Source organism: Eleutherodactylus coqui, chromosome 4 (genome assembly GCF_035609145.1).
Source record: "Eleutherodactylus coqui strain aEleCoq1 chromosome 4, aEleCoq1.hap1, whole genome shotgun sequence".
NCBI classification, from domain to species: domain Eukaryota; kingdom Metazoa; phylum Chordata; class Amphibia; order Anura; family Eleutherodactylidae; genus Eleutherodactylus; species Eleutherodactylus coqui.
This window is the reverse complement of record NC_089840.1, coordinates 185,767,796-185,790,900: the sequence shown is the minus strand read 5'-3', so window position 1 is coordinate 185,790,900 and position 23,105 is coordinate 185,767,796. Positions and strand designations below refer to the sequence as shown.

The 23,105-nt window shown below is 38.1% G+C and overlaps 1 protein-coding gene across 1 annotated transcript in view; it reads right to left on the bottom strand.

Moving 5' to 3' along the window:
- GRID1 (glutamate ionotropic receptor delta type subunit 1) overlaps positions 1–23,105 on the bottom strand; it is a 1,141,753-nt gene that overhangs the window by 810,685 nt on the left and 307,963 nt on the right. The window contains exon 3 of the mRNA XM_066598745.1: positions 15,320–15,604. Within this exon, the coding sequence (XP_066454842.1) occupies positions 15,320–15,604 (285 nt within the window). The remainder of the gene's footprint in view (positions 1–15,319; positions 15,605–23,105) is intronic.

Sequence of the window (23,105 nt, the reverse complement as noted above, 5' to 3'; positions counted from 1 at the left end):
ATAAGGTACTCTGGAGAAAAAGGATTATTTTCTTAACGTTTATGTTTAATCCACTTAATTTTGATTGCACATCCTATTCTTTCTTTATTTTAGAACGCTCAAACCTCTGTTTAATATCATTTTATTTTACTGCAAGTCAAAGCTAGTGACATGGGTCATGTGACCTGGTGATGTCACCCACTGGCATAGAATTGCGTTGCCTCTTTCTCAATAAAATATTTGTTCTTCATTCTGAACTGGTCTTCCTTCAGCGCACCTGGTTTTCTTCCACTATTATTCAGTTCTCCTTGGATTCCATGACCTCTAGCTGCTGTTGAGTTCTCTGCATTTACACAACCATTGGAGGTAACATTGTTCCTGTTCTTTTAGTTTTATTCTACTAGTAATTGGTCCCTCTGAACTATAGGTCAGTTTTGTTTGATTTTCTCAACTATCCTGAAGATAGTTCAGTAATAGAAAAAAAAAACACAGATAATCCATTTAAATGTATATTAAACCTGAGCAAGTACCTGTTATGATCTGGTTTGTGTGTAATACAACACATCAGACAATAGACTGAAATACATACTTCCAGATATAACTCTCTGGAAAACCACCAGAAAAAATCAAACTCTTTATCAAAAGTGACTTCTCATCACCATCAGTGATGGGCACTTTTATTGTAACAGTCAAAAAGATGCAGTTACCACATCCTACCGACAAAAATAATCTACATACCCAACACGCAACAAGACAATAAACTCACTGATGCTTATATATAATACTAGTAATTATTAGGGAATTATAGTACCAGTGTTTCTGGTGGCGCAATGCGCCACACAGCTCTTCTACTTGGTACATGCATTATGATCCCCACGCATCACACACACAGCAGCTTGATTATCACACAAGACAAACACAGCTTGCCTCCTCCCACTGCAGTAACATCACCGCAGGTCCTTAAGCCCACCGGATCTCTGTGATGGTGGTAGGTCAGTGTGTTCTGTCAGGACTGCTGAGTTGTGTCTAACATAATAGCAGTTTAGTTGTATTCTCATTTTGTTATTTTTGTCCTCACCTTTCCAAGAGCCCTAACTGTGTTGTTCTTCTGTCAGTTAGACAATATGTTTTATATATTTTGTAGGACCTTTAATGATGTCACTAGGGGTGGAGCATAAGAATCACACACACACACACACATACACTCACAGACAAGTGGTCGTTAGTAGTTTAACTGTGTACAATGTGCCATTAAGGAGTCTATAATGGGAAAACTAAACAGAAAATACAATCCATGATAAATCTACACAGGCACATGATCTGGATATAGCTATGGGGAAAAATACTTCTCTGGACCAGGACATAACAGATTTAAAAGTTTTAATTCAAAAAGGTCATTTGAAGAACGGCAGAGAGAAAAATCCAGAAACCTAGCAATCATTGACACAAGAAATTAATCTAACACTTTGATTTATGACCCACTATATGGACATACTTCACATCTCCATCAGATTAACTCAAGATCTCTGAGCTCCTAAGTTATCACCTCTATAGCTTTTCTATCTATCAAATAAATAAATCCCTTTTGCCAAAAAATAAGAAGTAATTTAGCAATTTTCTAATTTACTTGTGAAATATCCTCTAAAAATGTAAATGGTTCACGAGGGTAAAAGCTACATATTCTGTACGTGACAAAATACAAGGCATTATGCCAGAACAATTCTGGCATAGTCTAGCCACTTGGGAAGTGATATCAAAGGGTATTCCTTGTTTTAGCAAATAAAGATCATTTATTGTATATTGAAAAGCTATAAAAGTTTCCTGCATACTTTCTATATCAGTGTTTCTTCATGATCTTTGCTTGTTGTAATCTAATAGGAACCTTCATTATTTTGTTTAAAGGAGATAAAAATCTGTCCTGGTGCACCTGATTAGTCACATTACCAGGACATACTGTATATGCAACCCATGGAAATAAAAATGAAGGTTCCCATTGATTGACTGCAAGCTGAGATATTGAAAACTAGGAGAGATTGATAAGAAAACTTTGGAAAGCAGTATAACTTTTTATTATATTAAGGATAGCATTTATTTACTAAAACCCAGTATAGTTCTGTTCATGGCTTCCCTTAGGACAAATATTGCTTTTATATAAGATAGTGCTGAAAGCAAACTCTGTTTAGGACTTTATAGCAAGGAAAGAACAAAAGGTGAATATAACTTCCCCTTCATGCTCCCCAACTCTTCTCAAACATTTCTTATAATTACACTTAGTACAGTAATATCCATATTCAGTGATAGTTTTTTTACTGATACTGTATAAAGCCATTGACATTAAAGGGAATGTCTTTAAATAAAAGTAAGTCTGGAGTAGAGAAATAGCATGCTTAATATACTTTTAAATGTTGACATTTTTTTAAAAATTCCACTGAAGCGACCATATTGGCGACCCGCATTGCCTTCCTGTATTTTCCATATGCAGGGTGGTCCAAAGGTATGGAGATCCCGGAATAAATGAAAAATGGTAGTTGAAAATGCCATCCTGTATATGGCATGTTGCTAAGGAGAAGGGAACAAATCTAAGAGGGGTGGTGTCCAACATGATCTTGGAAACAAGTCAATATTTTTGAGTAGGAAGGGGTGCATGTGACATATGTATCTGAAAGAGTATTTGATGTGGGATCCAAATATGTGCATAAATGTTATGGTGTACCTTTATTCCTGCCAAAGTTATTAACAATTTTTCAGTGACATGGAACACAACAAAGACACACTTTATGTTCCATGTTGTTTTGAATCATCAAGGCTATACTCTTCCTCGATTCACAATGCACTGAGTGCAACACCTCAGCAGAAATGCTTCCACGGGCATCCAGGATCAACCATTGCATGTGGGTCACACTCTCGATTTTCACTGCATAAACCCAAGATTTGACATCATGTCACAAGTATAAGTCCAAGGGGGTGAGATCCGATGAGGGTGCAGGCCATGATGCCCAATCCACTTCACCAGAAACTGCTGATCTAAAAACTCGTGGACATCATGTCCATAATGTAGTGGACACTTTTCTGCTGGAAGAACACTGGGAACACCTCATCAAGTAACAATAGCAGATACTTGCTAGAAGTAAGGTTACTGTCATTGAAGAAGAGGCCCACTATCTTTGTACCCCAGACTCCAGACCACACCATGACTTTCTGTTCTAAACGTCATGGAGGAATCTGTATAGTGTGGATTTGTGTCAGACCAGGAAGAAAAGCTTTACTTGTTCACTTCTGCATTCACATAGGAGTGTGCTACATGACTAAACAGTACTGGCTCTGTGAAATGTGGTCCCATTGCAATTGCTGTTATACTTTTTCTTCAAATTCAACATGGCAATGGTGGTTCAACTCACCCAGTTCTTCTGTGACAGATGCCATGTGCTATGATGTGAGATCTTGCAGAAGGACACCAAGACGACCCCCAACCAACCAGACACCCTGAATAAATCTAGCCAAACAAAAAATTCTTGATTTCGTCTCACAAAAGCCGAAATCAAGAAGTGATAAACAAGAACCAATAGGAGTGACTGAAGGAATGACATAAGAATATCTCAGAAACTGACAATATATCAGAGGCTACAGAGTGACTACAAATTCGCCCCATATCTGGAAATCCTACTAGACCCCAGAGAGCAGTAGGTCCTAAGTTGCTACAGACTGAGCACTAACTACCTGGCCATCGAACTACAAGCCCAGGGAGAGTAGATTGTACCAACAGTGCGTCTAGGAGGCGACATGGAGAATGAGGTCTACTTCCTGCTGAGATACATAAGATACTAAGTGGAGAGGGATGTTCACTTCAGGAGACTCTTCAATCTCTGCTTGAACTTCAGCTCCATGGAGGAGAAAAAGAAACTCCACATCCTACAGGGAAGGGGAATAGAAAAATACAGCAACTATAGTAGCACAATATGTCAGTGCCTGCCATAGACTTAGAGGAGTGTAATATGTCATGTACTCCTACATCCCCTACATGATAAGCCATGGACCACTATACCACCTACCCCAAAAGTGCCCCTACCCCCTAAACTCCAGCCCTGACCTGCCACACCTTTTCTTCGATCCCTATTTTATAATCACTTTGACAATACTGATGTATATTTAGTCCTGCCAATAAAGCTGCTTTGAATTTTTGAATATTGAGTGCAGTTTAGAATTGTGTATGTTTTATGGTTGCTGCATGGAATGGAAGTTCATTCACAGAGAAATGGATAAAATACTGCAGTCCCCAGGAAGTAATGAAGTACAGATCATTCTCCAAATATCAGGGAGTGGCAGAGAAGATGCATACAAAGGCTTAAAGGGGTTGTCTCGCGGCAGCAAGTGGGGTTATACACTTCTGTATGGCCATATTAATGCACTTTGTAATATACATCGTGCATTAAATATGAGCCATACAGAAGTTATTCACTTACCTGCTCCGTTGCTGGCGTCCCCGTCGCCATGGTGCCGTCTAACTTCGGTGTCTTGTTGCTTTTTTAGACGCGCTTGCGCAGATGGATCTTCTCCCTTCGGCTGGTCTCGAAAGCATCAGCGTTTTGGCTCCGCCCCCTTGTACGCCTCATTGCGTAGCTCCGCCCCATGACGTGTGCCGATTCCAGCCTCCTGATTGGCTGGAATCGGCACGTGACGGGGGCGGAGCTACGCGATGACGCGTACAAGGGGGCGGAGCCAAAACGCCGATGCTTCCGAGACCAGCCGAAGGGAGAAGATCCATCTGCGCAAGCGCGTCTAAAAAAGCAACAAGACACCGAAGTTAGACGGCACCATGGCGACGGGGACGCCAGCAACGGAGCAGGTAAGTGAATAACTTCTGTATGGCTCATATTTAATGCACGATGTATATTACAAAGTGCATTAATATGGCCATACAGAAGTGTATAACCCCACTTGATTTCGCGAGACAACCCCTTTAAGCTAGCCATATATTTGGGACATCAATTGGCCCCATGGCAGCTGATTGATTGTCCATGGACATATTCATGTGAATGATCCCACCAGCTACAGTAAAGATTAAAACCTGTACCAAAAGTTTGGCTAGCTGAAAATAAATAAGCCTACTACTTGCCTCTTAAAAGTATTCCTCCATTCAGCACTGGAGACTTATTTACAACTATGATCAACCAGGAAGAAGCTGGTAGCAATCATGCATACCATGAAGAACACATGACTGCTATCAGCTTCTTCCAGGTTCTTAGTGGTGGTGACCAGGGTTCCTGTACTCGAAAGGGGAACACTAAAAGAGGTAAATATTAGGTGTATTTCTTTAATGTACACCACTTTGACTTTTATTTCACAGACTTTTACAATATGACATGATCAATTTGATTTAGATGACCATAGTATACATTTATAATTTCAATTGCAGATGGTCAAAATTTTCCAATAGGCCAAATCGCATCTTGGCCCGACTAGAGCATGCCATTGGTTATCACAAACTGTTGTTTGCATTAATTTTATGGTAGATGGTTGGCCAAAGTTGCAAAAATCTGTCTTTTTGAGCATGCATTCTCTCAATTATATGACCAGCTTTATTTATATGCATGGTATTGTTATCTTGCCTTATCCAAGCCTCCAGCAAACCAATAAAGCTGTCAGTAAGGAGGATCTGTCAGCTCTTCTGACATGTTTGAGTAAATAATTGTGTTCTTCAAAAAATAACAATTCAAGATCATGTTCTTCATAGCTTTGCATTGTCCATTCCTTTGTGATTCATCCTAGAACTGTATTAATAAATTGACAACTGGGTGACAACTTCTGAAATGAGTGTGTCCCAACACAGCTTATCAAAATGAGCTCAGATTGTATAGCCCCAGAGTGTGTAGGGACATAGCCCCAACTAGTAACACCCAGTTGATATTTTATTCATATATTTCTAGGAGCAATGACAGATAAACAGCAAAGTGCATAATTCAAAGAAAATGTATTCCAGAATTCTTATGTTATGGAGAATACAATTTTTACTAAAATAGACATGTTAGGAGAGTTGAGAGGTGTTCTTTAATTTAAACCACTCTGCTCACTCTATCCTAGTCTACACAGCAAAGTCAAGTGATCTGGAGATGGAGACAGCAGGTAACATTAGGCTACCCTGTATTCTCTATTGGCCAGTGTGAAAATTGTATTATTATAACATAAATTGCCACAAAAATAAACACCAAAAATATCTAAAAAATATGTTTAGAATCAAAGCCTTATTTAAATAGTATGCTATTTTATTAAATATACCCCTCAAACACTATATATTTTCTGTAAGGAGAGCTGTAACCTTATTAGATATCATTTTAACTCAAGACCAAGGGTAATACCATAATGCATATTAAAACTTGCTATTATAAATTTAGAAATAACTGCATGGAGAGATAATATGTAGTCAGACAAATTTCTCTACATCCCTTGGAAATGATGACTCTTCAGTCTACTAATTGATACACCTGGATTGATCTATACCGCTCCTGCATCAGACACTTGCAGTGTAGCAGAATTGTTTGCATCCTATTATCTATACCGAATAAAATGATGTCAATATTCTTCTATTTAATCAAGCAATGCTCCTATTGTGACTTGGCATCCTAAGGCGGCCAGACCATGTCAGCTGCCAGTTTCTGCTCAACATCTGCTAATTATTTGCAAATTAATTTACTCTTGCTGACTCATTCCATAAATCTCTTGTGATATCCAGGAAGAAAAAAATGACCTAGTATCTAGCTACTTAGCATCTTATTTAAATGAGTTCTTGCTTCTGCTTACTGAGTTAGCTTTTTAATTCCAACTTTTGGCAAGTCTAGTGCAGGTGTAAGTGAATGATTGGTTTATGTGCAAAAGGTTTTTCCACAGCCCTACTGCAGTTTGACTCCATTTCAAATTTTTAGCGATGATAGTAAGTAGAATTGTGTGTGGTCCAATTATTAGCATTTAAATTATATCTCTAATGGCCCGTTTACATGGCCACATTTTCACACTCTGTGGTGTCCATGTATTACATGGACCCTACACAGCCCCATTATAGCATAAGAGGCTATAAAAAATGTTGCATGTGTATGTCCTATTCTCATCCATTTTCATGGACAAGAATAGCACATGCAGTGTGCAGTGTCCATTGGGATTGGGCAACATGTGGTCAGGTGTTTGTGTGTTGCGCAATGTGAGTTGCAAAGTCTACATCATAGACCTCACCCTGAAACCAGGCAATGTGAAAGGTTTGAACTTTTCCCAAATTTCATTAGTTGAATCTATGGCAGTGGACTTAGTGTGGCCAATGTTTCTCTCCTTGTCTCACTGCAAGTTCATGTCAGCTGTCTGTTCTTATCATATAGCTGGGTACCTCTGAGTATTTAAAGAAGTTACCCCACCAAAAATATTCATCACTTATCCATTGCACCCCGAGTCTTCGTATTGAATTCAGTGGGTGTATGCATACGTAGCCACTGCCCCACTCCTAGGAACTCACAGAGAGAGTGACAGTTAATGGAGTGATGATCATGTTTATACACTACTACTCCATTTACTAGGGGTATTCCGGGTGCTCTGTTGTCATAATTCCTGGTGCTATCAGTGGTCAGAACTTGTGGATATGTGAGAAATATTTTTGGTGGGTTAATTCCTTTAAATCTACTCAAAATTGTCACATCACTATATTTCAATGGTTCCTGTTTATTTTTAAAAGTGTTGAGGATTTCAATTTTGGATTTGATATGGACTCTTTCCTAAGTCTGCCATTGGATCGGAACTTGCCCTGACTTGTATCTTTCTATCTTGGTACAGCTCCAACATTGAAATTATATAACCACATGTCTGTTTATCAATTCTGGTACCAAATTAGCGGAATAAAGCGCTATGATATTTTTCACCATTGAAATGTCCAGTTAGCTCAACAATACTGAAAGGTTTGCTTGATCTGTGTCGAATTGCTCAAGTTTGGCCAGCTTAGGACTTTTACCAAGAGCTACATCAAATAGGAGTCTGTTCATCCTTCAAAGGACTGAATACAACACCTTATATCCATTCACTGTGCAAATAAAAACAATCTGGTTGGATATAGAAAAATCTGCATATTTGTGAATATCATAGTCCCTTTCGACGCGTCTCATTTTTCATATATACCGCAAGCTTAGTAATTTAGGTTTATGGTTCCTTTAAATTAAATTAAAGTTCTACTTTACCTAAAATGTGGACCTGAAGGATCTGAATGTCAAGAATTGATGGTATTCATATGTATAACATGAGCAAGTTCCACAACAACTGTTGTTTTGTCTACAGGAATGAGTGAGCTGGCATGAAAAAGAAATTAGCAATCATTGTCTTCACACAGCTCGTTCCATTCCCAAAACAATTGGCATTATGACAAATTCTGATACCTGTGGTGGATCCAAGAATAGCTATGAAGTGGAATAGTATGGGGCAGATTCTAGATTTGAAGTTACTTTTTAACATTTAAGGCTTAAGCTCACAACAGAGCGGTGTGCATGGAGCCTTATGGCAATTAACCGAAGTCATATGGTTTCATGTAAGACTGTAAAGCTTCAGCTGAGTGCCCTAAATATGGAGATATTCTCCACTAAAAGCAATGCTTGTACAGACCTAGAAAGAAACTTTCTAATGCCTCTCTATGAAATCAGAGACATATAGAGGTACAGTACATAAAAGGTCTGATGTAACTCTATAAAAGACTTATTACAACTCCATACAAAATGTAACTATAATAACTCTGTTTCCATATTTATTTTTAGACTACGGAAGTAAAAATATTAATCACAATAAAACAAATTACCTTTAAAATGTCAGTTTTATTAGAATCTTCTTTATTACTTCTACTCTGAACACTGACTCTACAAGGTCATCTAAAAGCATACAAGTTCACCCTCTCTGTCTAAATGAAGAAAGGTTCCATCAAGTTCAGGAATGATTCGCCAAAGAAACCATTTATTTAAAAAAATTAAAAAAACAGAGGTTCAGGACATATAAAAAACTATCTACAGTGATACCTTGGGTTAAGAGTGCCTCAGCTTACAAGTTTTTTGACTTGAGAGCAAGCTCTCTCTTGAATTTTTGCTCTGATTTAAGATCATATAACTTGGATTACGAGCCTGGCTCTAAATGGGGCTGCTGCTGGTCGCCCTGATTGAAAGCAATGGCCTGCCTGTAAACCCTGCAGTGATTTTCGGGGAAGGGCTTTAAATATAAGCCCTTCCCTGAAAAATCATCCCTAGCTGTAATAAAAATATATATTCACCAGTCCGCCGCTGCTGGGGCTCAGGCGTGTTTAGCCACCACTTGTTCTCCCTGCATTTTTAATCCCCACCTGCTGAAAAGCTTCAGAGCAGTGCAGAGATAAAAAGCGGTGGCTAGACGCACCTGAGCCCCAGCAGACAGGTGAGTATATATGTATTTTTTATTTTTTTACTACAGGCAGGGATGATTTTTATATTTAAAGCCCTTCCCCAAAAATCACTCCGGTGGTGCCAGCGTACTATTGCTTTCAATGGGGCAACACCATCCCCATTGAAATCAGTGGGAGAGCTTCGCAATCCAGAACGGATTAATGGCTTTTCCATTCATTTCAATTGGGAAAATTGATTTGACTTACGAGTGTTTTGGGCTAAGAGCATCACAGAACGAATTAAACTCTTAACCCAAGGCACCACTGTATATCTATAAACCATTTTAACTGAAATGTATCCAAGCTATTTATCTCTGAGGAGATTTTTATCTTTTTTTAAGGCAAATTGTACAAAGACTTTTTGTTCCTGGTCAAACTTGATGGCCTGTGTTACTAGTTAACTAATATTGATAACACTGTGGTGATGGTGTCAAATACTGCATTTTTTACCATTTAGAAAATATAAAAATGACAGTTCTATCTATAAAATTTTTGCTAACCTACTTGTCAATCTCCAGAAAACATTTTTGCAAAGAACAAGTGACTGGAAGTATGATCAAAGCTCATAGGGACTTTTCACATAGGACAAAATATTCTGCAACAGTGTCATGGAAAATGCTGCGCCTGAATTCCACACCAAAATCTGCATGGGTAACTGAGGATTTTGGTATGGAATTGCTGGCAGGATACTGCTATCTTTAATTCTACATCAAAATCTGCTTGTCAACAAGTGCGAGTTTTGATACTTAAAGGGTTGTCCCGCGCCGAAACGGGTTTTTTTTTTTTCAATAGCCCCCCCGTTTGGCGCGAGACAGGGGTTTAAAAAAAAAACGGATAGTACTTACCCAAATCCCCGCACTCCGGTGACTTCTTACTTACCTTGCGAAGATGGCCGCCGGGATCTTCACCCTCGGTGGACCGAAGGTCTTCTGTGCGGTCCATTGCCGATTCCAGCCTCCTGATTGGCTGGAATCGGCACACGTGACGGGGCGGAGCTACGAGGAGCAGCTCTCTGGCACGAGTGGCCCCATTCAAAAGGGAGAAGACCGGACTGCGCAAGCGCGTCTAATCGGGCGATTAGACGCTGAAAATTAGACGGCACCATGGAGACGGGGACGCCAGCAACGGAACAGGTAAGTGAATAACTTCTGTATGGCTCATAATTAATGCACAATGTACCTTACAAAGTGCATTAATATGGCCATACAGAAGTGTATACCCCAACTTTGTTTCGCGGGACAACCCCTTTAATATTCCACAGGAGGACATATTCTGCAACGTTGTTAGGGAATATTCCATCCTATGTAAAAGGTCCTATTTGGTTTTTAAGGAATACATCCCCTATAAAACTTTAATACTAAATTCTTTTCTATTCACCATCCAAACTACCTTGACCTGGCTACATATGCTAATGCATATTTAATTGAAAATCCTATTACTATTGTATATCATGTCATAATGCATACAGGTTCCAAGAAAATGCATAAAACTTGCATTAATAGCTTGATGGCTGTACTACAGGACAGTTTGTCATTACAATAATAGCCATCTTGGTGTCAGAGCTTTGAAGTTTGATTACATTGTCATATTTGCTACCATCAAGTTGTAACTCTAAACTATCTAAGGAATAACTGAGTTTGAGACCCAAATTTTTCACATAACCTGAACAAACCTCCATGTGAGTCAGTCTTGTGCCATTTTCTAGTTAGCAATTTTTTTGCTTGCTGTAATAGCATACTGTGTCACAGCCACTTTAAAAAAGGAGACAAAGAAAACATCTGATATGATTTGACAAAAAGGAGTTCAGGGTATCGATTGTTTTATATATATATATATATATATATATATATATATATATATCTTTTTTTCTTTCTTTTTTTTCTCATATTAAAGCAACCGTATATAACTAACGTATAATAAAACAGCTTAGTAGGCGAATACAAACTTGCAGAAATTGGCATATTTTCTAGAGTAAAATTGAAATGGTTTAACATAATCAAATCATTTTAATATAAACTTGATTAAAAGAGACAGGTTTAGACTCTGCCAGTATTACAGTGGACAAAATTAGAATTCTTACCGCTTTCTGCAAAATGAGCATCTCAGTCCCTGTCCATCAATTTCAGAAGATTATGACTATTTCAATGAAAGACTTTAACTGCCATGATATCAACTTACTAAAAATTGACCACATGTGGGTGTATGGTTGAGTTCTAGACTGACCAATTAACTAAATTATTTAGTACTTGTAAATACATGGAAAATGAATATTTGGGCCTAAATTAATCAATTTATTAAAGTATACATGGGACTAAAGATGAAATTGTTGTGCAGGTACACTCTCCCATCTAATTTACACTGGGTAGGGAGAGAGGATCCATGCTCAATATTCACTGGACATCAGGCGGTTGCATCAGTATCTCTCATGTCCAGTGTGCAGTTACATCTCTCCATTCCTTATGCAAGACTAGGTGACAGAGTATGTTGCATAACCCACATAAAATATTTTCTAAAATATGCATGTTACCACAATTTTAAAAAATTATAGCCTGTTTGCTAGTCTGTTTCTTTTGATCATTTGCTGTGTCCAGTATTTCAATTAATGCCCTTTTAAGTAAATGCAACTGAACCACAATAACAGACAGAGCCCATAGACAAAAGTAGTACTATTTGTATCTAACAACTTCCTTAAAGGCTATGGAAACATTTCTGTGTGAAAAATCAATGCACACATATCTTATTAAGTCCTTGCAGTAAAAAAAGGATGCTCTTACCTGTTTTCCATATTCAGTTTTCATTCTCATGCATTTAGAAAGCATTATACTTGGCTTCCAGTACTAATCAACTGGTCTCTCATGAATGCACAAAAGCTCTGCTCCCCCTCCACTCTCCTCTTTCAGAGGCTGTGTAGCATAACCACGCCTACTCAATACCACACAGCTATTTCTCCTCTAGCTCATCCTCTCTCTTAATAGATGCTGGTCTCATTTCCCCTCACTGCTGATAGGAGCAGAAAGTTTCCCCAGAATGAATTACATCCCTTTGCTATAGTAGCTTTCTCTGCTCTGCTCTCCTCCACATCCCTTGGCACTGCCATACAGCCAACTGTGAAAAGGCAATCAATGCATGTTCAAAAAAAGGGAGCAGGCTAGGGGAAGAGTCAGTCAGTTTATTCTGACTAACAGAATTAGCTAAGATCTCAGTCCTTCAGTCTGCAAAGCCTTGGAAAACAATTCAAGCATATAAATCAAACAGTCAGAAATTTTAATGAAAACCAATTACAAAAAGTCTTCATTACAAAAGCACAGTGATTAAAAGAAAAAAATAAAAGTGAAAAGATGTATGTAGCCTTTAAAGATAATTAAAATGGAATGAAACTCATTTTTTTGTCCAATTTATATTAAGACACTTTCTGCTTTAAGTGAAGAGTGAGTAGGAGGAACAGTTTGACTGTAAAAATTTATTTCAAATCCAGAATAACTTGGATTTGTTGGCTTTCCCATTGCACGACATAAATCAAATGTTTCAGTGACTACATCTAATAATATAAATATTACAGTTTGCCTGGATGCTAATTAATTAAAAAGTGAAAGTCCACAACATGATTTATGCAAATGATTTCAGTATCCTGATGACAAATTAGAGATTAATGGTGCTCATGAAGATTATCTGATGGGATCTACACCCACAGTGTAGCACGGAAAGTTGGTGCTTACAGTCATAAGGACAGTGTTTCACAAGATTCTCTAGTGGGAGCCTGAACATGTTCTGATAATGAGACTATCCATCATCCAGGGGTCTGCAAGGTTTTAGGCTAGGATTCAGGACATCTCTGTTATTGTGCCAACTCAGGCAATGAAGCTGGTTTAGTGACCGAGGACAGTCAATTAATCTCTAGCTTTAAAGTGAAAACAGAAAGAAAAAATAGTAGCACTAGATGCTTTTTCTCCTGCCAACAGATGAATCATTTTCACAAAGAAGTACTACTCTATATCTTATTTTTATCAAATGTCTAAATTATACACAATTCATCACTTGGTAAATTCTAGGCATGGAAAACATTTGTGACTCTGAATGTAAGGCTGCATCTGTTTCTTTAAAGTAAATGCCTATTGTGGAACAAAAAGTAGCTTTTTAATCTAAATGGGTCTACAATGCTGCATATTTTTGCTGGTTCAAGCTTAATTTTGCTGACATTAACAGAGTTAAATTGTAAAATGTTCGATGCCAACAGCAACCACTAGGGGGTGCTTAGGAACTTACTGCATACTGTCCATAAACTGAATTCAATAACAAAAATAGTATGTAGTAAACTTCTAAACTACCTATAGTGGTGGTTGCAGGCACTCAGAATTGTATCATTTACCTCAATATCTTTGCAAGAAATTGTGATCTGTATATAAAAAATATAATGCTCTTGACTAATTTAAAGATAAATTACGAAGTCAATAGTCATGGAATGTTGGACCAAAAATGGCATGATACGAAATGCTGGAAACTCACTTTACAGAATGATGACAAAACATAATAATCACCACTCTAGTTGTACTAAAATTAAGCACCACAAACATACCATAATACTGATAAATGAGTGATATTTATGGCTTAATTAAAGTATACCAGCTTTTAATAAATAGACATATGTACCAACACTTATATAAAATCAAGTATTAAGGAGATCCTTAATGTATCTACTGTGTCTAGAGCTCAAGATTGCACTCTCAATAATAGTGCTTGGAGGTGGATGATTTTTTTTTGGCACAAATGTTAAATTTATGCATTCATGTCTACTAGTAGAGACAATAATAACATGCTAGGCAGCTCAATGTCGTTAAGTCTTGACAATAATCCCTACTAAGAGGATATGAACTTCATAAAGTCAGGTCCTCGGCCCCTGACATCACTCTGTGCCAAAGAGGCTCTCTACATTTAAACATGGTTGGTAATTTAATTTTATGTCTTTCCTTAAAAGTGTTGTCTCACAAATAAAGCCTTTTTTAATGGAAGTCAGCTCCCTAGAGGTATGTTTAGATGGGGTGATATTTTTTGATAGTTATCCCATGTACACAGTCAGCAAAAGGGCACTGAGTGAGAAATCCCTCAGTAGTAGCTATTTGCTTGGTGTAAACAGCAGTCATTCAATCTTCGAACAACTGCCTATTTGCAGTAAATGGAGGCGGGTGGCCATAAGAGATCTCCATCATGCTCTATCTCCAATCACTGAATGACTATGACTCATGGTGAAAGCATAGGAGCAATAGTCATTGGGACAACTACTGCATTCTTATGCGCCTGACAGTTGTCCTATGTAAAGGTACCTTAACTCATAGTAGTCAGTTACTTGGGGATGCAATACATCCTGGTTATTTAAATGAATGGCTGACCCTGTAATATATAGATGAGTTGGGCATGCCAGAGTAGCTCTCTATTTTATGCCTATAGAGCATGTTTTTAAAAGGAAAACTTCCCTCTATAATATCCATATGCTCTAATGGGCCATATGAGAAGACTTGTCCTGACTGAACACCCCATTTAAGGACCTACTGCAATCAGTATTGGGGCTTTACCCTTTATATAAAACTAACAGACCACAATATGTTATACTTTTTGGGTAGTTTGGAACAATTTACATGCTTTTCCAAGTGCGGAATATGTAATCTAAATGTTAATGCAAAACATATTCTTTGTAAAATGCAAATTTATAGAGAATTACAGTCCAAAGCATAAAACTTTTGTTGGCATTTTAAAAAAATGTTTACTCTGAGTTCCTCAGTAGTTATTTGACTTAATGTACTTTCATTCCCAGTGCTAAATAACTGCAACATAAATTTAATCCACATTATTTTGCCTACGAACAAAGGTAAAACTCAGTAAACAGTCAAGCAAAGCAATAAAAGTATATGACTGATTACTTACCATAATCACTGTCATAAAATACTATGAACTTCTGCCATCGGAGTTCAGTTACTAGTTTCAACATGACATCATTGAGGCGAACTGGTGGTCTAGCAGCCAATGTGTATTCCTCTCCATCCAGGCTTGGATTAAGTTGACAGACAGTTCTGGGTGATCCAGCAGTGTTGCGTTGCACATAGATATGGGGAATGTGCATGGCATCTGTCAACGATTGAAGTGCGTTTGCTGAGGCACAACCAGTAGACGTCACTAAGGCTAAAATCCCCTGGGTCATCAAGTCACACGCTGAAACACAAATACAAGAATTACAGTTATATGTTATCTTCACAATGCATAAGCAGATTTTTGCATTATAATGCACAGGAAAGCATTTGAAAGTAGCGTTTTTGAGATTTAGAGTACAATGTTGACCTTTACATAGCAACGGAAGATCATGCCCTCTCGGTCTTTTCAATTTTGCAATGTACTTTACATATAAATGTCTCTGAGTTAGAACAAAAACTAAATTGCAGTTTTAATAATGGTCACCTAACCCTCAGAATGTGCTAACACTTCTGTTTTGTACAATCACTTTCAGCTTATGCTGTGCACATAGAGAGCAGTGGCAGCAGTCATCTCATTATTTTCGGAGAACATAATTATAATGACAGGTACAGGTACAGTATAAAGCTGGAGGATGGAAATACCGGATCATATATGTCTCCTCACATGTCACTGAGCATGCCCACTACACTTTTCCATAGGAGTCAATGGGTCATTTTCTGACTAAGGTTCCTTAGGTAGAGTTGCCTGCTAGAAAATAAATCTATAGAACGGCTGTTGCAAAAGCTCAGGCAAGATGGCTGCCTCTATATTCAAGTAAAAAAATGAATCAAAAATATAAAAAAAAATGTAAAGAAATTCTACTTTTCAAGTATATTTTTAATAAAGGGGTTGTCTCATCAGAGATAACCTCTTTGAAAATGCAGTCCTGGGACGAACAGATAATCATTCAGGGTTCGGCTCCCGTCACCCCTAGCAAACAGTTGACCTTGCCAGGGAAAGCTGCAGCCAGCAAGTTATTTTTCCTGCCAAAGTTGCTACAAAAGACATATTACATGATGGCTATTCAAATATGGGGATCCTGCTCTATGGCATTCACATGTCCTAGTGTATATGCACGTAGTGTATATGAACAGGGGTTGTCTCCTTGGCATATCCCTTTAAAGCCATGTTCACATGGCCTGACAGTAAGTTTCACCTGAGATTGTCGGGCACAACTGGCATCATACAGCACACGGACACCCCATCTGAGTGCTGTGCGAGATGTGGGGCACTGCATATTACATGACCCATTATCGTGTGAGACTCCCAACAAAATAGGGTGAGCAGCGATTTTTCAAACTCAGACCATTGGACCATTCAAATAAATAGGTTCATTTTCCATGCGCGTTCTATCCATTTTCATGCAAGTTCTGTCCACACAGACAGAACTTGTATGAGAATATCAGTGATTCAATGCGGCCTTACATTTAGATAAATGCTACAATGTTAACAGACTAATTTTCACAAAACTATAACATTTGTAAAGGCTATTATTGTAGATTTTTGGGTAGAAGTCTTTTCATTTTTTAGGTCGGACTCACACAAGTATAAGCGCAAAAACGCATGTGATAGCGTGACATCTTGCGCAGTGACGTTCACATTATTGCGCGTATATCTGCACATTTTAATGTACTCTTTGTGTTGCCATGATTTAAAATGCTGTGCAGCCTAATTAGTGCCAGGTGTTTGCGATTCCCCACAAAATTATGCAGCATAATGCATAATTACACAGGTATTGAGTACTCCTATGGTGCCTTTGCAACAAAATAGAGCATGCTGCGTTATCTTTTTGCGCATAAAAAAGCTAAAGTGAAAATGTTGGAAAACCCCCTTAAATGGGTTTTCAAAATTCAGAAAAAAGGGTACTCTGTGTCTGGTATTCAAGTGAATGCATCTGCGTTGCAATACCAGACAGAGCCCTTGGACAAGAGTGGTGCTATTTTGGAAAAACTGCAGATTCTATTTTCTAACCCCTGACAAACCCTTTAAGTAAAATATCCAGATCACTGTATTATTAATTTTATGTAAATGCAGGCTCTGTAGAATCTAATGTAGAATATGGTGATAATAGCAAAGACAAAAGGTTAATAGATAGCACTATCTCAAGTATAGTCTTAAGTGGAATGTATAATTAGAAGTCAATTTAATCTTTCAGAGAATATCTCTATAATAATGTAATGTACCCATCAGTGGAAGCTCTTGGTTTCATTATATTACTACCATGCAGAGAGTCTTGCATTTTCTTTCTACTCCAGGCTTTTCTGACACAAATCACAAATTATCAAATAAAATGTGTTTTACCTAATGTTCATTTATCAAGCTCTAATAACCTGCTTCTTCAATGTGGATTATAATTTATTGTTTTAATTCCATTTTTAAGCCTTATTAGGATGTGGTTGATCTGGAGGCAGTTAAGTGTCTTTTCTAAAATCAGAAGCTTCTGCATGTTATTGTAGAATATAATTGTCAAAATAATCCTTTTTTTTCATTTTCATTTCAATCTCATTTCTTTGAAGTCTATTGAAATCTGGACACATGTCTTCAACAGATTCTAATGCGTCAATGCAAGTCCGCAAGAAACTGAAAGCATTAATTCATTCTGATCAAGAAGTATTTCAACACAGGATCATGGTAATTATGACATAAAAGCAAGACTAATGTACTTTAGGATTGTTGTTTTTAAATGTCTATGTAAAGACGATTTCTGTACTTAATGGGAACCAGCCACCACAATAGGCATTCCCTGGTTCAATAATAATTCTAGAGCATCTCTTCTTAGAACTCTGTGTTTCTTCCAAGAAATGGTAGGATTAACTGTCACCTGGATGATACCATTATCCTGGTTAAAGGGTTTTTCCAACAATAACAAAAAAATATGAGCAAGGAATGGATTAAAATACAAAGTGAGCCATGCTCACTGTTCATAGGTCTCCGCAGTCCAGTGTGCAAGCTCCAATCCCTGGGGCTCTGATCCTAGGTGAAGCTAAAGCAGTTAAACCTTTCCAATTTATTGTCTGACGTCTTCAGACATTTTGATTTTCAACTCCGATGTCTTCCGACATCCGGCAGGGTATTCTTACTGTATATTACTAGCCGCTCTGTTGTCGGGGTCCTCTCCAGCATGTCTGATACCGCAGTATTGGCTCTATCCAGCAGATGGTGCCATTGTATAATGGCAGAAAGAAAAAAAACCCTAGGAAACCCTGAATCCAAAATTGGATTGCAAAGGGTTAAATGCCATCCATTGTACATTTGACCACTCAGCCAATTACTGGCTTCAGTGGTCATGTGCTGTTTGTGACAGTTTCACTGCAGAAACCAATGATTGGCTGAGTAGTCACATATATATTCAATGTCACATAATGACCATGGCAGCTACTCTTAGGACCGTAATATGGAGTCCAGAGACCTCTGAGTTGTGAATATGGCTTATTTTTATTTTTTTGCCCATAGATTTTTTTCTACTGTCAGAAAACTTGCAGAGTTCAAGGAATAGATGGTCTGACATGTAGAATACAAGTGGTTACTAAAACATGACAAGTCCTCTTTAAAAAGTACCTGCAATTTCACTTCGGAGTACTCGTGCTCCATCAACTTTTTTCGTCTCCTTCCAACAGCAAAAGACGGCCCAATTAAGAGCTATTATATAAATGCTATATGAGGCTATATATGGGCCATCTCTGAAGTGAAAGTGCAGGCAATCTTTAAACTTTTGGACTTAATGACACAGTGTGAAAGTACCTAGAATATGGGTCAGTTTCCTACATATGGTATCAAAGAAATGTAATTCCTATTCACACCATGCAGTACATGTCCAAATCAGATGAGAAGTACTTCCAGCACAGTACAGCGCACATTCTGCAGCAACAGTTTGGCCTGAAGCGTTATTCATTTAGGGTATGTTCCTATGCGGTGCATACAGTGCAGAGTTTTTATGTAGGATTGTGAGCGCAAAATCTGCAGCATATTGCATTTTTTTTTATACTGAAAACGTAGTAGATGCTTGGAATAAACTTCCAGCACATGTGGGGGGGAAAGTCAACAGTAAATTAATTCAGGAATGCCTGGGATAGGTATACAGCAATCATAAGAGAAAACAATAAGAAAATAATATAAAGGCAGAATAGATGGACCATATGGTCTTTTTCTGCAATTAATTTTCCATTTTTTATACATACAAATGGATAGTCTAAGATCATTACTTTATATATGTTTTATATGGACGACATAGACTGCCTCTCACTCTGGTGGGCCCATCTCATCCGTGAATGACTAAAGGCCCATTTACACACAAGGCTTAAAGCTCAAAATTCATTAAAAGGACTGCAAATGAGCGATAATCGTTGTGTGTAAACGCTACCATCATGCACTTTTCGTCTGAACGATGATTTTAAGGAGAACTTATCAAGTAAATAAGTTCACTAATACTAATAAAGTATCTCTCAACAAACCGCATGCTGTGTTTTCAGTGGGAGCCAAGAAAGTACATTGTATTCTGCCAGCAGCCCGGACAAGAACAATGCAGCTCTGAGCAGGGGCCAGCCCACATGCTGGGCTCTCTACACAGCTCCTGGAGGCCAATTTACATGCAAATGAAGATGATAAAGTGTTAATGGACAATAGTTTCCATTAACACTTTATGCAAAATGATGACTAAAACTTTCAACCTTTCAATTGTTTGAAAGATTATCTTTGCGTGTAAATGGACCTTTAATCAGTAATCTATTTGCATAGCAGGCTTGTACAATTGCTTACCACTACAAGGAAAATGAATATTTTTTTCAGCTTCTCAGCATATCACCAGATATGTAAAGCTCAGCTGGTTGCCTGGCTAACTTCAATTTGAAAAAGGCATTGTCTTGATAAGACCACCCTTTAAAGCAAATTTTCAAGCCAAGGATTGAGAATATAAGGAGCAGTTACCTTATCAGATTTGTGAAATACATTGTTCCCCTCATTCATACCTACAATTAGTGTCCCTTTAAATGCACAATTTTCTATTATTATGGCATTGACCTTTTGTATAGAATATGCAGCCAAAGGAAACAATAAAATCTGTTTTGCCATTGAAATACATTTGGTACATATTCAGCACAGCTGCACATATAAGTTCCAAACATAAGCACTGGGGTTTTAAGATTGTGCAGTAGTCTTGGCATCTTGATAAATGATTCCAAAGCAGAGAATTGAATCTTACATGTGTAAACAATGTTATATCCACTTTTTGCATGTATATTCCATAAATCAAATATTTAGCAGACAGGACCTGACTCTGCATAATAATTTTATGCAATACAAACACAGTCATTCAACTATGCGTCACAATTATTCGAGCAGCCACATTCATCCTCTTCTGTAATCCCTCTATTTACCTTTTCTCCGTGGAATTTTTACTTGTATCTGTTCTGCAGTGCCCCCCCCCCCCCCCCCCAGCATTTACCGCAAACAAATTATCTCCCTTTATTCTACCTTAATTATGCTAATAGAAGACTGTACCATAAATCTGGTCCTTATGAATGAGTCTCAATGCATTGCGCTGTCATCAGGGACATCCTGCTTTCGGTAGAGATAGCGAGACCGGTGCCAGATAAGGCTTATCCTGTCAGATGAGTAATTCATTCAGTCACCTTGACGTGATGATAGTGTGGAGGTGGACTAGACTATAGATATCATTTTCTATATAAAAGAGTACCTCCTTCTGGCAAAGCAATTACTATAATGTCATCTGTGTGAAGATTTGTCTCCTGTGTGTTCTGCATTACAGCATTTTGAAGAGCAAGAGGTCATCAGAGAGAAGAAATATACAACATGAGTAATATTTATGCAATAGCTCAAAACTTTCACTGAGTTGGAAAGTGGAGATGAAATAACTTTCACTAGTTGTCAACAATGCCATTACAATTTCCAGTCTGGCTTGTGTTTAATTGATTTCAATTTCCCGTTCTACCTCTATGATTCTGTCTAAATAATACAGACATCTGCTCTAGTCGCCTATTGTTTAAAGAATTATGATGTACATCTCAGAGTGCGGCACTGCTGAAACTTCTTTCAGTTAATTTAGAAAGTCACTCACTTCTCATGTAAGAGCTCATCAATATCCTATGACTATCCTTCTTTTAGTGGGGATTTGCCAAAACAAGGAACTGTGCTTCAAGTGTAAGTGCTGTATATTTCCAAGCATCAAAGTTGTCTATTATATTGTCCGAATTTTCCAACAACTTTCAATAAAACTTTATCGACCCAAAAGCAAAAGAAAAAAACACTTACTCAACATAGCATGCCAGAAAGTAGATTTGTTCTCACTTGAAAGCATACCTAACTTTTCAGAATAAGCTGGCATGTGCTAAATCTGGTAATTATATGACCTGTATCTTGCAATTATTACTGGCTTTCACCTCCAGAGGCTGTATATCTAGTTCTCAGTTCTCTCTGTCTAACACACACACACACACCTAAATAACTACATCAGGAAGGAATATTATACAAAAGAATTGGGCAGTGTAGATGGGATTTCAGTAGTCGTGTGACAGTAAATCACTCACTATTAGCTCCAGCATCCCCATCTGTATGAGTCTCTGCTCCTTTTTTCCTTCTCCCTCTAGCGTCTTCTCTCCATTGACTTATTTGGGCAGCATGAAAGTAAAGGCCCATTTACACAGAGTGATGATCGCTCAAAAGCGATCGTTTGAGCGATAATTGTTGCGTCTTTTCGTGCACTGCTAGTTGATCATTAAATTCAAGCCAGCCTAAATATAATTGTGTGGTCTTATCAGAACCGCACACTGAGTTCTCTGCGGGTAGTGCTGATAGCATTGTTTCAGCTATTTAACCCATCCAGAGAACAAAGAAACTGAATGCAGAGACCTCCAGCTATTAACTGCATTCAGCTAAAGGCTTCATTTGCATGCTAACAAGCTATTAACCCCTTCTTGCTCCAGGACGTACATGTACGTCCTGGAGCATTGGAGTATGTAGGAAGAGAGGTTGCGGGGCAACCTCTCCGTATACAGCGTTAGCGTCAGCTGTTTATTACAGCTGACACCTACAGGCAATAGCTGCAATCGGCCGTGCCGCCGATCGCGACTATTTACCTTTTAAATGCTGCTGTCAATTCTGACAGTGGCATTTAAATCCCCCAAACATCCCCCACCCCTGCAGTGAGATCAGGGGAGCCGTGCAGGTGTCATGGCAGCCGGGGGACTGCTGAAAGGCCCCAGGGCTGCCTTGGGAGACTGCCTATCAAGCCATCCCAGTGAGGTGGATTGATAGACTGCCTTTCAAATTGCAGTATGACGTAATGCTATAGTATTACGTCATACTGCAGGAGCGACCAAAGCATCGCTGGTTGTAGTCCCCCAGGGGGGCTTAAATGAAAAGTGAAACAAAGATCAATAAAGTTTTATTTATTGTAAAAAAAAAGTAATACAAGTTTAAATCACCCCCCTTTTACCATATCTTTTATTAAAAAAATCTAAATCATAAAAGAAAAATACTTATTTGGTATTGCTGCATCTGTAAAAGTCTGATCTATCAAAGTAGCACATTACTTACCCTGAAAGGTGAACGTCGCCCAAAAATAAAATAAAGAACACCAGAAATGCACTTTTTTAGTTACCCTGTCTCCCAGAAGAAACGCAATAAAAAGCAATCAAAAAGTTGTATGTATTCCAAATTGGTACTATCAGAAACTACAGGACATCCT